Source organism: Nestor notabilis, unplaced genomic scaffold (assembly GCF_000696875.1).
Source record: "Nestor notabilis isolate BGI_N333 unplaced genomic scaffold, ASM69687v1 scaffold1285, whole genome shotgun sequence".
Classification (NCBI taxonomy): Eukaryota; Metazoa; Chordata; class Aves; order Psittaciformes; family Psittacidae; genus Nestor; species Nestor notabilis.
Window position 1 is genome coordinate 4944 of NW_009928638.1, and position 13766 is coordinate 18709.

General features: G+C 42.1%; 1 protein-coding gene across 1 annotated transcript in view; it reads left to right on the forward strand.

The window, feature by feature from the left end:
• MKI67 (marker of proliferation Ki-67) overlaps window positions 1-12619 on the forward strand; it is a 16359-nt gene extending 3740 nt beyond the window's left edge. The window contains exons 6-13 of the mRNA XM_010014575.1: window positions 2502-3892; window positions 4414-4652; window positions 5645-6068; window positions 7911-8026; window positions 8236-8407; window positions 8497-8631; window positions 9697-11204; window positions 12521-12619. Coding sequence (XP_010012877.1) covers window positions 2502-3892; window positions 4414-4652; window positions 5645-6068; window positions 7911-8026; window positions 8236-8407; window positions 8497-8631; window positions 9697-11204; window positions 12521-12619 — 4084 coding nt within the window. The remainder of the gene's footprint in view (window positions 1-2501; window positions 3893-4413; window positions 4653-5644; window positions 6069-7910; window positions 8027-8235; window positions 8408-8496; window positions 8632-9696; window positions 11205-12520) is intronic.
• The last annotated feature ends 1147 nt before the right edge of the window (window positions 12620-13766 follow it).

The window sequence follows — 13766 nt, forward strand, 5'->3', positions numbered from 1 at the left end:
GAATTACGAACTCCAGGATCTAAAAGTCTTCATGCTTCAGGTTGGTACCTGTTTTATGGGGGCTTTGCTTTCTTCTTCCCCCTTTGCTGCATTTACTTTTGGCATAAGAGAAAAAACAAGGCTGAAAAGAGCAAAAGAAATGCATTTTAAGACTTTTCAATGTGAGTACCATGCACTCTGATATGCCAGTGTACTATCTCTTCATACTTAGATGCTGTGATTTACCAAACCCAAGTCCTGCCAGGAGCGAACAGTTTAACTGCATCCTGATAAAAGGGTGGTAATAGTTGGCCTGGAACTGGCAAAATCTGTATATACTAAAGTGATTTGTGCAAATTGTGTTTATGAAGATTAAAGTTAAGGGAATTCTTAACTCTACACGAGCTCTGCAATGCCATACAATGTCAGTTGAAACTGGTATGTGAAACAGTTGCCTATTACATTTTACTTGTCAATGGGATCAAACAAGTACAACATGGCAAATCCACCTTTGGTTAAAATTTAACTTGCAGTTCTCTGGCCTAGAATACAGCTGGTTCCCTTCTGAGCAAATATTAAATTGTCTCATGTATTCTTACTTAATCAGAAATCAAAACAGGTAGAATTTTGGAAATACATAGGAAGGGTTAGTTTTGCTTATTGAAATATCTGAAAAGCTGTTTCATGTAGATCCAGTAAAAATCATTTAGAGCTTCTAAGTCTGTGTGGTTATAGACCATAGACTGATTAAATGCTAGGACTTTGCTTTCTCATCCTTTTTGTCTTAAGTAGTGCTGATTTTCATGGGAAGATAGAAGGTTTGTTACATGGAGGCTATTTATCTACAAACAGGTTGTATTTTGTTGTGACAAATGTTTGTTCTACTGCAGAATTACAGACTGTTTCAAGGTATTCCATTGCAGTGGGTGGTTATGAGCACATCTGTATTCACAGGCATTGGGCAACAGGTTCCCCAACACTGTTCTATGATACAACAGTCTTTGCTTTGTTGTTCCATCAACTTTAAGGGAACAACTTGTCAGCTCATTGGGAAAAATACTGATGGATTTATCTAGAGTTGGGTAAAAGCTTTCATAGAAAGATCTGATTTCCTGTTCTTTCCCATGTCTTTCTCCCCTCACTTCATTTCCCCTTTCATGGAAGTTAATTGAGAGGCTTTTCCTTGTATGTCAAAGTCTCTACTTCCACCTTTACATGGATTATTTCCCATCACAACTAAGAAAAGTCAACATGTATCAGCAGTAGTTCAGTGGGCGTTTGTTCTGACATAAAGCAGTGTTGAGAACTAGACCTTGTTGTATAGATGTACATGAGACCTCAGCTTTTTGTGGTTTAAAGAAGCCACATAAGAGGAATGTGGAGCTGTTGGAGCAAGTCCGGAGGAGACCACACAGATGCTCCAAAGGCTGGAGCAGCTCTGCTCTGGAGTCAGGCTGAGAGAGCTGGGCTGGTTCAGCCTGGAGAAGAGAAGGCTCCTGAAGGGGAGACCTTAGAGCAGCTCCAGTGCCTAGAGGGGCTTTGGACAAGGGATGTAGGGACAGGCCAAGGGGAATGGCTTGAACCTGCCAGAGGGGAGACTGAGATGAGCTCTGAGGCAGAAGCTCTTCCCTGTGAGGGTGCTGAGGCGCTGGCACAGGGTGCCCAGAGAAGCTGTGGCTGCCCCATCCCTGGCAGTGTTCAAGGCCAGGTTGGACACAGGGGCTTGGAGCAACCTGCTGTAGTGTGAGGCGTCCCTGCCCACGGCAGGCGGTTGGGGCTGGATGAGCTTTAAGGTCCCTTCCAACACAAACCGGTCTGGGATTCTAGATGATAAAAAGGCCCCTCATATCAGATGAACACTGTTAGCTTGCTCATAGAAAACACAAAGTGAAGTGTGCTACCTCAGACTTCCTTGGCTGCACTTTACAGATTGTAAGATACATGCTGTCACTTGCTATGTCTGATCTGTAGCAGCTCTGCTTTATAGCCTGTCTTTACCCTACAGAAGCATCACCAGAGTTCAAGCAGTATAGTGCCTGTATAAATGCAGAACAGAAACTAGGCTGAATTGTGGTAATCTGACCTAATTGAGGGTTTAATTCTATGCTCATAGGTTTGTTTTTTGGCAGCCCTGAAAGATGTATACCAGCCATTGATTCCAACTGTCTTACCTGAATATTCCAGATTACAACTTAAAGTGAACATTGAGATACTAATGCTTCTATTACAAGAGAAGTTGTTACTGTTAACATGGCTTTATTTACAGTACTGTATCCTGGACCCTGTTGACTGTCTTGGGAGAGGAAAGGAAGGCATTTTTATCCATATTTATGGAACTTATATTTGTAGTTCTGCAATTTTTAAGTAACTCTGCATCTCTGTTACTTTATGTTTTGCTTTGCTTTCTTTTTAGATAACGCTGAGTGCAAAGAAAAAGATGCCAATGAAAATAAACAAAGTACAGAGGAAAACATTTCCAATGCTTTACCCGTCAAAGTACAAACACCCAAATCTTCACACAGAATCCATCAGTCTAATAAAAGGCAAAATTCTGTGTCTCCCTTTTCTAAACTCTATGAAAAGTTGAAAAAAGAGATTAAAGTGAAAAAAGCTCTTCCTGGGGGAAATGCATCTCAAGAAGCTGCAATAGGAGATGGGAAGAGGGTTCCTCTAGAACCAAGCTCTCAGATTTCATTGTCAGATTGTGTTTCTGATCTTGAAAACCTGTCTAAAGAACAAGAAAGAGGCAGAAGTGAAAACATTGAAAAATGTAAGGTAGAAATCGAGCAAGATGCTGTCAATTCAGAGTTTAACCAGGTCTCAGCTGTCAGAAGTGCTACCAAGAAGAGTTTTACCAAAAGTCCTCGAAGATCCATTTCGAAGGTGTCAAGAGATACTGGTGAAAGAAGTCACTTGCAGGATCATAAGGAGCTAAGTACAGCAGGAAAGTCTGAAAGTACTGAAGTTATAACCAAGCCCAGTCAGGAGAAGGATGGAAATGCAGTGTTTTCACTGAAGCAGTGCTCTATAGAATGCTTGGATTATGCAGCTGAAATGAACATGCACAGCTCTGCACCAGCACTGGATGAACCAGCACAACCAGGTAACACCACAACCGTTCCTGATGTTGACCAGTATGTTCTGTCTACACCAACATCCAGAAGGAAGAGTCCTCGGTCTTTTGTATCACCCACCAGAGAAAGTAGTGGAATGAACCCTGTAATCACTGATATTCCAACACCTCGACGGCATGTGTCACTGGAACGTAAGTCTCTGTCAGGAGTTTCAGCTGAAACTCAAAGGGAAGATTCACTGTCCATAAGTAACAGCCTCAAACAACTGCCTTTGGCAGAAATCAAGTGCTTAAAACAAAGACGAGGCAGTAAACAGCATACACCAGGAAAACCTGATGAAGTGCTGAAAGAGATTTGTGACCAGGCAAACTTCGTGACCTCAAAAGAGGAACATTCTGAACCTCCTGCCTCTTCTAATTCCAAGAGTCCCAGAAGAAATAACAGAGAAAGTCAAGAATTATCAGACAAAAGTGTCCATTTGGAGACACTGGCTTCAGAAGAGTTCAAATCAGAACTGGCATCTCCTGCTAGTCACAAATGTGGCTCTGGCAGAAAAAGAGGTAGGCCGAGGAGCTCTGGGCTGCTCACAGGGAAAGCATTGGAGACAAATCCCTCTCTAGAGCACCACGATAAACCTACAGACAGAAAAGACAGTGGAATGAACGAAGAGGTGGCCACCAAGGGGGATCACGAGGAGCAAGGTTTGGAAGATGCTGGAGTAACAAGACCTCGTAGATCGTCATCGAAGAGGAGGTCTTCTGGAGGCGCTGGTCTACTGAAAGACACTGAGGCTGTCTCAGAAATGAATATTTCTGACCTGTTGGCTGGGGAAGAATCAGGTAAACCTGTTTAATCCCTGCCTGGCGGGGTTTCTACTCAGAAACTCTCCTCCTAGTATTTCTATGAGCATTTTCCCACTCATGCAAAATGTAGAACGTGCCCTTGCTGACATATTGCTTCTAAAATATTTATCATGCAGTTACAGTTGATCATCAAAATACACAATAATATCTATAAAAGTTTACTCCACTGGATCTATTTCTCTTAAAGATAAATTATCTTCTGATTTGTTTTGACTTTAAAATGCACAAGAAAAGGCTGTTTTTTATGTGGATTAAAATGTTGATTTGGAGTCTTTGCTGTGAGGGTGCTGAGGCGCTGGCACAGGGTGCCCAGAGAAGCTGTGGCTGCCCCATCCCTGGCAGTGTTCAAGGCCAGGTTGGACACAGGGGCTTGGAGCAACCTGCTGTAGTGTGAAGCAGCCCTGCCTGTGGCAGGGGTTGGGACTGGATGAGCTTTACGATCCCTTTCAACCCAAACCAGTGTGAGTCTTAGATCTGTTTTCACTTGTTCTTTTCAGGCAAGACAACAAAGATGTCTCCGAAGAGGAAAAGTGGTGATGTGTTACTTCAGCCTTTAGGAAAAAGAAAGAGAGTGTCTTTTGGTGGTCACTTGAGCCCAGAGCTTTTTGATAAAAGTTTGCCTCCCAACTCACCACTTAAAAGAGGTGCCATTCCCGCCCGGCTGAGCCTGCCCTTTGGAAACTCTCCACGTGCTGTCCTCAAAAAGGCTCAGGGACTGAAGCACTTTGCAGACCAGGTAAAGGTTAAGACTAATCAAGTTGCTGAGACACTTTAGTGTGAACAGAGTATAAGTTCAAGGACTTCTAAAAATTAACTAATAAGTAGTAGTAAAACTTTTTAGGTGCATGTTGGGATATGGAAACTTTAATTGCAAGTTAAAAAAGGTATTTGGAACCAGCAAACTTTAATCAGCATTATTTTAACTTCTCCACTGCAGGAAAGGGCTCAGTTTACCCAGGGGGTGTGTATTTATTCACCTCACATGCCATTGCTCATTCTCATGTTGTAGTGATAGGACAAATGGTGATGGGTTTAAACTTAAACAGGGGAGTTTTAGGTTAAATCTAAAGCAGGAGTTCTTTACTGTGGGGGTAGTGAGGCACCGACACAGGGTGCCCAGAGAAGCTGTGGCTGCCCCATCCCTGGCAGTGTTCAAGGCCAGGTTGGACACAGGGGCTTGGAGCAACCTGCTCTAGTGTGAGGCATCCCTGCCCGGGGCAGGGGTTGGAGCTGGATGATCTTAAGTTCCTTTCAACCAAACCAGTCTGGGATTCTATGCATATGCCAGAGTACATTTCTGTATGTCTGTGCTTAGCAGCAGTGTCTGAGTGTCTGTGAGCTCCAGTTTACCACAACTAACAGCAAACAGAACAGTTTGCTGGCCAACTCTGCAAGCTCCTGCCACCTGCTTTGGTTAGAACCTGGAAAACATTTGCTGTTGATTCAAGCTAGTTATAATGTGTGAGGTGTACTAGAGGTGAACAAGACTGTTGAGTAAAGTAGAACAGTAAACTCAGTTAATTTATTCAATTGAATTTGCATGTCTTGGGAGACTTAGGAGAATTAAAACTTGCTAGAAATTTGTTTTCAGAGAATATTTAAGGCTTTATCAAATGACCTGATGCTGTTTTATACTATTGTATTTATCTGTCAGATGTAGATGAGCGCTTGTGGTCCAGCTGCGTGCAGTAACATTTGATCTTTATGTATTTATTTTTTGCCTACCAGGAATTTCCTGAACATTTGCAGAAAGAAAAAATGTCACCAAGAAATCTGTCAACTGAGAAGTCCCCAGGTGCCTCGTCCCCTTCCTCTGGGAGGACAACACCTAAACTGCCTTCAGGCTCTCCAGCACCTTACAGAAAGGGACGTTTCTCTGTGTCTCACATCACGGCACCATTACCCATTGTAGAAGAGAGAGATGTTGTTGCAGAAGACATGAATACAGAGGAGGAAGATGGTGCCTCAGTGAAAACACCTGAATCTTCTCTTGTTAACCAAAATGATAAACCCTTTTTAGTGGCTACACCTGACAAACAAACCAGAAGTGCCCAACTTGCTCTGAAGGTCACTCCCATGAAGAGCAGAACTGGGGCTGTAGCAATTATCAACGCAAAAAGAAGAAGTGGAGCCTCCAGTGCCAATCTGTTAGGTTTGTTTCAGCAGTTAATCCCTATATTCATTTTAATGCTTTAAAATGCAGGAATAAAACAGAAGTAGGCCTATTGACTTGTTATGCAGAGGCCACCAAATGCTTGGCGTCGCTACTGGGGGTTGTTGGACTTGTTGGAAACTGTGAATTGCAAAATGTTGCATTCTCTCATATTATTAAATTACTAAAGCAAAGATCAAATCATATTTAAAACACAAATTTTAATGTTCGGAAGTCGAAAAATGGGAGAATTAAGGTTCTTTATTGCAAGGTTACTTGCAATAGTGATCCTTCAAGTTCAATTAGTGTTGAATGAAATCATTGTATCAAAGCACTCGTAAATACCCCATCCCTGGGAGTGTTGAAGGCCAGCTTGGACCCAGGGGCTTGGAGCAACCTGCTCTAGTGGAAGGTGTCCCTGCCCGTGGCAGGGGGTTGGAACCAGATGATCTTAAGGTCCTTTCCAACCCAGACCGTTCTGTGATTCTATGATTACATCAATTTTGATTTGACAACATGCATTTCATAGCAGTCTAGCTTCAGTGTGTTTTGTTTGTGCCTTTTTTTTATACACAGTTCAAATCTTTCTCCACGGACTGAACTGGTACATGACAGTGGTTATATGACAGACATAGTTAGAGAATAGGATGATAACTGGGTATTAACTTGAAAAGTTTGAAGTTAAAACATTTAAATTTGGATGTTCAATGCTGGTTTGAATAGTTTTGGTAACACTGGAAACATTATGATAGGGGATGTCTGGTTCTTGAAACTTTTGTCTTTGAAGAAGACAGGCATTTTATGGAGAGTACTTCACAAATATCAATGACACCATTTCCCCACCTCTCTGTAATGTGTAAGTGGGTTTTCATCTGCAGTTTCTTCTGCAATATGAAAAGACCACCAGAGTTCTTAAAAATTTTTTGATGTCTGCTTAGTATCCAAAATAAAACTGTGTTTCCAATGCTTTTTCAGGTAGTTTCCTGCAGGCTTGGTATGTGTCTGTGTACCCTGAACACCCTAGTAATGATACCTTATGGAAGTGCTTTTTATTTACAGACTTTCCCAATTTGCACAGCAACCCTGACAAGAGAATAATAAACCTGAGGAACAGCATTCCCCTTTTTATCTCTACTTAAAAAAATAACAGTTTCTTTTATATGATCCCTGTCTTCTCATAACCTATTTCTGAAGCAAACAAGGCAGATGTGCCACCAACTTACAGCCTCATTTATTACACAGCTCTAACTAATTCCCTGATTCCTCTGCTGTGGACAGAATGATGCTGTAATAAATGTAAGCTTGCTTTGGGAATTTCTGGTGTATGTTACAAGGAAAAGGTGATATAAGAAAGATTATGGAAAGTCTGTGTAGATCTAAAAGCTGTAAGCAGTATAAATAAATAGTCTCCTGACTACAATGTTCTTTGGGAAGGTGGTGAAAGAAAAGCTGGATATGTTTCACTTAGAAGCCATTTCCCTGATGTTAAAACTCATGTCCCACTGGGGACAAGTGAAGATATACTAAAAGAGACTGAAAGACTCATGGTAAGTTTTTATTGGGAAAAATTATTTCCTTACAAAAAGAGTGAGGATGGAATTGGGTCAGCATTTGGTTCTAGGATCTAACTTCTGTTTGACACTGCACGAAGCTCGTTTTGTTGTGGAAAGCCACACTGGACACTTGTTAAACTGCAGCTGAAATTGGGTCTTCTAATTGAAACTGTTTCACAGAACACTTCAGTATAGGTGTTGTCAGGTGGTGCAACCACTTTCCTGTGCCCAACAGCAGCAAATCCATTGGAATCATCTGAGAATTAAAGTGGTTGTTTCTCTTTTCTAGTGGCAAAATCTTGGGCAGAAGTGGTAAAATTGGGTGTCGCAAGACCACAGGCAAAGGCTGCTAAAAAGAGGGTTAGGAAAGGAAGATTCCTGAAGAAAACAAACCAGTCATCAAAGGTATGCTTTCTAAATTCTCTTTGTTTGCTTTTGCATAATCACAAAACAACTTGTAGGTATTTTGGTACAGAAACTAGAAGCTTCTGAGCTTTGAGTATGATGTGAAATGGGTGTTGATAGCTTTTTCTCTACAAGAAATGTAGGCTTTATTTAAAAGTAATCTTTCTTTACTAACCTTTGTCCTTTTCCTCCTTTTTTCCCCTCTACAGACTCCAGAAAGCAAAATAAAAGGTCATTTTAGCACAGGACATGCAGAGTCACCTGCTACAATAGTTGTGGGTAGAGCTTATTCCACCACAGTCAGAACAACTGGACGGGCCCCTAAAGTGGTGACAAACCCTATCATGAAGCTAAACATGAACATGGACGAAAGCTTCACAGGTAACTTCTTAAAGCCTGTTGCTCACTCTGCCACCCTCTGTCCTTCTCTTGTCAAAGTAAATGCTCTTTTCTCCAAATGTAATTTGTAGGAATGGCTGAAATGTTTCAAACTCCAGAAAATCTGAGTGGGAAAACATCACCTTTGGCTGCTGCTCAGAAGATGGATTTTACACCAACTTGTGCTGCAGCGGATATTTCTGAGCTGCAGACTCCTGAGGAAACTGGTATGTTTGTTATTTGAAAAGCAAGGGACTGGTTAGGTGTATTATGGGGTAGCAGACACAGCCTAGGTAGAGTTCATGTATTGGGATGAAGCATATGTCAACCCAAAAAAGGAACCATTGATTTTTATCATGTATTAAAAGGTGTTTTTGCAGCTCCAGCTAATCTTTGAGGCTGAGAAAGTTGGGGCTATTCAGCCTGGGGAAGAGAAGCTGCGTGGAGACCTCAGAGCAGCCTTCCAATATCTGAAGGGGGCCTACAAGGCTGCTGGGGAGCGACTCTTCATTAGAGACTCTAGTGGTAGGACAAGGGGGAATGGGTTTAAACTTAAACAGGGGAAGTTTAGGTTAGATATAAGGAAGAAGTTCTTCACAGTGAGGGTGCTGAGGCACTGGAATGGGTTGCCCAAGGAAGTGGTGAATGCTCCAACCCTGGAGGTGTTCAAGGCCAGGTTGGACAGAGCCTTGGGCGACATAGTTTAGTGTGTGGTGTCCCTGCTCATGGCAGGGGGGTTGGAACTAGATGATCTTAGGGTCCTTTCCAACCCTAACTATTCTATGATTCTATGATTTGAAACTTTAAGATGTTGAAGTATTGCCTGGGGCAGATGTTGTGCTGAAGCATGGCACATTCTTAGCCAGTTGTAAAGTTTCATGCTAGAGAGAGGTTATTCTGCAGTACTAAACTTAAAAAGTCTGGTTAAAAGTGTCATGTTGGACAGAGTTGTATTAAGATGGTACTTTGAGCATCTTTCGCTCAATCTTCCATACCAGCCTTTGTGTCTCCTATTGCTTCAAAACACAAAGGGAGTTGCAAGGAAAAAAGTGTACCACAAGAAGTTTTAGGGACAACAGAGAACTACATTTTATATCGGATTAAATAGGAAAAAATATCCCAGTTTTTATAGTCACTTTGAACTGTGTGCTAGCTACAAACCAATTGCTGATGCACATTTTTGGTTTGTAGAAGGCTCTGGCTGATTGAATTCAGTTTTAGTTATACAGTATATATTTGGGTTTTCTGCTTAATTCTCTTTCCAAATTACGTACATCTACTGCTTCTTTCAGGAGAGATGATGGTGTCACCGTTGAATAGTTCAGATGTTTCAGAACAGAAACAAGATAGTCCAGTCATCTGTCACTTTTTGAGGGAGGAGTCATCTCTGAAGTCTGCGTTTGATGCAATAGCCACAAAAACTCCTGAAAGAAGAAATGCTATGCTGGAAGAAAATACTAGTGGGAATAGTTTGTCAGCAAGCCCAGAAAACCAAACGTCTCGGGTGAAATCTGGAAGTAGAAGGAGGACTCCAAAGCAGAAGTTGGAGCCAGCTGAGGTTATATCAGGCATCAAACAGTTTTTAAGGACCCCAGAGCAAAGGTCAGAACCAGCAGAGGCCTTATCGGGCATCAGGCAGCTCATGAAGACCCCGAAGCAGAAGTCAGAGCCTGTAGAGGCTTTGTCAGGAATTAGGCAGCTCATGAAGACCCCGAAGCAGAAATCAGAGCCTGTAGAGGCTTTGTCAGGAATTAGGCAGCTCATGAAGACCCCGAAGCAGAAGTCAGAGCCTGTAGAGGCTTTGTCAGGAATTAAGCAGCTCATGAAGACCCCGAAGCAGAAGTCAGAGCCTGTAGAGGCTTTGTCAGGCATCAGGCAGCTCATGAGAACCCCAAAGCGTAAGTTGGAGCCTGTAGAGGCCTTGTCAGGAATCAAGCAGCTCCTGAGGACACCGAAGCAGAAGTCAGAGCCTGTAGAATCTTTATCAGGTATCAGGCAGCTCATGAAGACCCCAAAGCAGAAGTCAGAGCCTGTGGAGGCCTTGTCAGGCATCAAGCAGCTCCTGAGGACACCAGAGCAAAAGTCAGAGCCAGCTGAAGTCCTGTCAGGCATCAAGCAGCTCATGAGAACCCCAAAGCGTAAGTTCCAGCCTGTAGAGGCTTTGTCAGGCATCAGGCAGCTCATGAAGACCCCAAAACAGACGGTGGAGCCTGTAGAGGCCTTGTCAGGCATCAGGCAGCTCCTGAGGACACCAGAGCAAAAGTCAGAGCCAGCTGAGGTCCTATCAGGCATCAAGCAGCTCATGAGAACCCCACAGCGGAAGCCAGAGCAGGTCGAGGTCCTGTCAGGCATCGAGCAGCTGCTGAGGACCCCACAGCAGAAGCCAGAGCCAGTTGAGGTCCTGTCTGGCATTAAGGAGCTCATGAAGACCCCAGAGCAAGAGTTGGAACCTGTTACAGATGAAAGTGCCTTTAAAAGATTGCTGAAGCCTCCAGTACAAAACAGGGAAGCACTTAAAGGTGTTACTTTAACCAAGAAAACCCCAAAGGTGAAATATCAACCAGTAGAAGACATGATTGGGGTCAGCCGCATTTTCAAGACACCAAAGGACAAAGCTGAACCCATAGAAAATGCGTTTGGTATTAGTAGATTAGTGAAGACTCCAAGAGAGAAGTATCAACCAGTTGAGGTTTTTGTGGGTCTGCAAAGGCTTATGGCAGAGCCCAGACAAAAATACTCCGACTCTGAAGTGGACTATGCTGGAGTTACAGAGATGTTTGATGCACCAGAGGAAACTGAGGTAAAATACGTTCTTTAGCTTTTGGAGGGGATGTTTTTAGACTTAGAAACCTGTGGTTGAAATGAATTCTTAGGCCTCCTAGTGTGACATCTTGTATGTTACAGCACTTCAAATATGTCCTGCCCAGAACCTTCTAGAAATGTATCCCAAGTTGACTTGAGAACTGTCCAGATGGCAGTCCTGGTTCCTTGGCAGCTTTGCCCAGGTGGATGCCCCCTGATAGAAAACACAGCTTACTACAAGTTTGAATCTGAGCACTGTCTGGTTTTTTTTCTGGTCATTTGTTCCTATTGTGCTTAAAGTACCTTTTAAATTGCTTAAAAACTAATCAAATTCTTTCTCAACCATCCTTTTCATAAGCAAGGGGAATGGTTAGTTGCTTTGCTCCATACCCTGTAGATTAAATGGTAAGCTCTCTCTTTCCTTTCCCACCCAAAGGTTTTGACAAAGCATTTTGCCACATGGCCAGTAGATTGATCTAAGTTCCTAAGTCTTTAATGCATTGCTTCTGGAATGGATGCCTATTTTATAGACATCTATATGTATATTATGTTTGCCTGTGCTAATATGCATCTTCTTTGAAGGAACTCTATGTAAGTAGTTGCTGAGGTTGCTCTGGGTCACTATTCTGACCTTAGAATTCACAGCTTCATCCCTGGTCATTTGTGAAATTTTAGTATTCATTTTAATGTTCATTCCCAAATCATAGAACCATGGAATGGTTTGTGTTGGAAGGGACTTTAAACTCACCTAGTCCCAGCCTCCTGCCACGGGCAGGGACACCTTCCACTAGAGCAGGTTGCTCCAAGCCCCTGTGTCCAACCTGGCCTTGAACACTGCCAGGGATGGGGCAGCCACAGCTTCTCTGGGCACCCTGTGCCAGTGCCTCAGCACCCTCACAGGGAAGATCCATTGTAAAATGCCGACTATCACTGGGATTTGTGTTCATCAGTGGAGAACTACAATAAACAGCTAGAAACCACTCAAATCATTTGGCCTGAATACCTCAAATTCCTTTTGAGCATTCATTTAGGCACTTGTCACTCATTTTGTTAATGACTTTTCTAACTTTGTGAAGTGTTTGTTACCTTTCACTTTAAAAACTGCTCACTGGCTTAGATGGCCAGTATTAAGTTTGGTAGATTTCTTTGCAAATATCATATATATATGAATACAGTTATAAAACTGATTTCATTTTTAGAGAAAAGTACTTGATAAGACTTCAAATATTTCTATACGCTGATTTTGTATTGGTTGGCTCCAGTATTTATTGTCCTTTCAGACATGCATTTATTGATTATTGTTTATTTCCTTAGGTGAGATCAGTAAAAGCTATGGATTCCAAGCAAGAAGATGCTGCACCTCTTTGTACTACTTCCACTCCTAAAAGTGGTAAATGCAAATACGTTAACTAGAGGAATAATGAAGATAGAAGTTAATATATGTTGTTATGAAGTTTTAACATATGTTTTAAAAATTCCAGTATACAGCGTGTGAGGGGTCCATAGCTCATAGCTCATGGCATTTGTGCAGTCATTCCTAATGGACACTAGGTGCTGGTAGAAGTAACAGTGTAGTAGTTTGTTGGTGGGGTAATGTTGGCTTCTCTATACATACCAGTAAAAAACCTGATGTGAAAGTCTCTACTTAGAATTATCTTTCTTTGCAAAGACTTTTAAGAACACAGCTTAAACCTGTGAATGCTGCCTATGAAATGAAGCAAGTGTCTTTGGTCAGAAGCCTGGGGTTTAACTTAATTGCTTAAAATCTGTGTTTCTTTTTAAATTAAGAGTAAGAAGTGTAATTTGTTTAAGTAAGATGACAGTTAGGAAAATCAAAACACACAGATTAGGCGTAGTAATGTTTAATGTTTGTTTGTGCTTTTTTCTATGTAAAAACTTCGAATGGGGAAAAAAACCTGGTTTAGAAGATAAAGGAAATATTTCACAAGGTGAAGATTCCCACCAGAATGAACCAGCTAGTGCAGGCCAGTCTACCCAGAGAAGAAGGGGCAGACCAAGGAAGATGGTACATCCTGCTTCAGCAAAGCACTGCAAAAGGGATTTGAATTTAAAAGAGTTGCAAAGTGTGGAAAAAAAGAGTATCCAAGAGGAGGTGGGAGCTAAAAATGAAGGAATGAGAACCAACTGTCATATCCAAGAAGAAACTGTTTCAGAGCCCCCTGATCAGGAAAAAGTTGACATTGTTTCATCTGTAGAACCATGTGGAGCTACTCAAAGACCCAGAAGAGGTAAAAGGAAAGACCAAAAGGAGTTATACCATCCAAGTGAGAATCCTGAGTCTTGTGACAAAGATTCTTCTGTGCTGCAAGAAGAGAAACAGACTTTGCAGGATTGTGGTGCCAGTGACCTAGTGGAAACTGAAGGTGGTCCAACCATAAAGACAGAAAGTGTATCTACTAGCACTGAAAATGAAAACTGTCAACTGCAAACAGGTTTAAAAGAAACCGAAAACAAACCTGATGAAGGTGGTATAGAAGACAGCAAAGAAATGCTTCTGTCACCTAGGAGGAGAGCTAGAGGAGTAAAAAAAGTAGCAAGC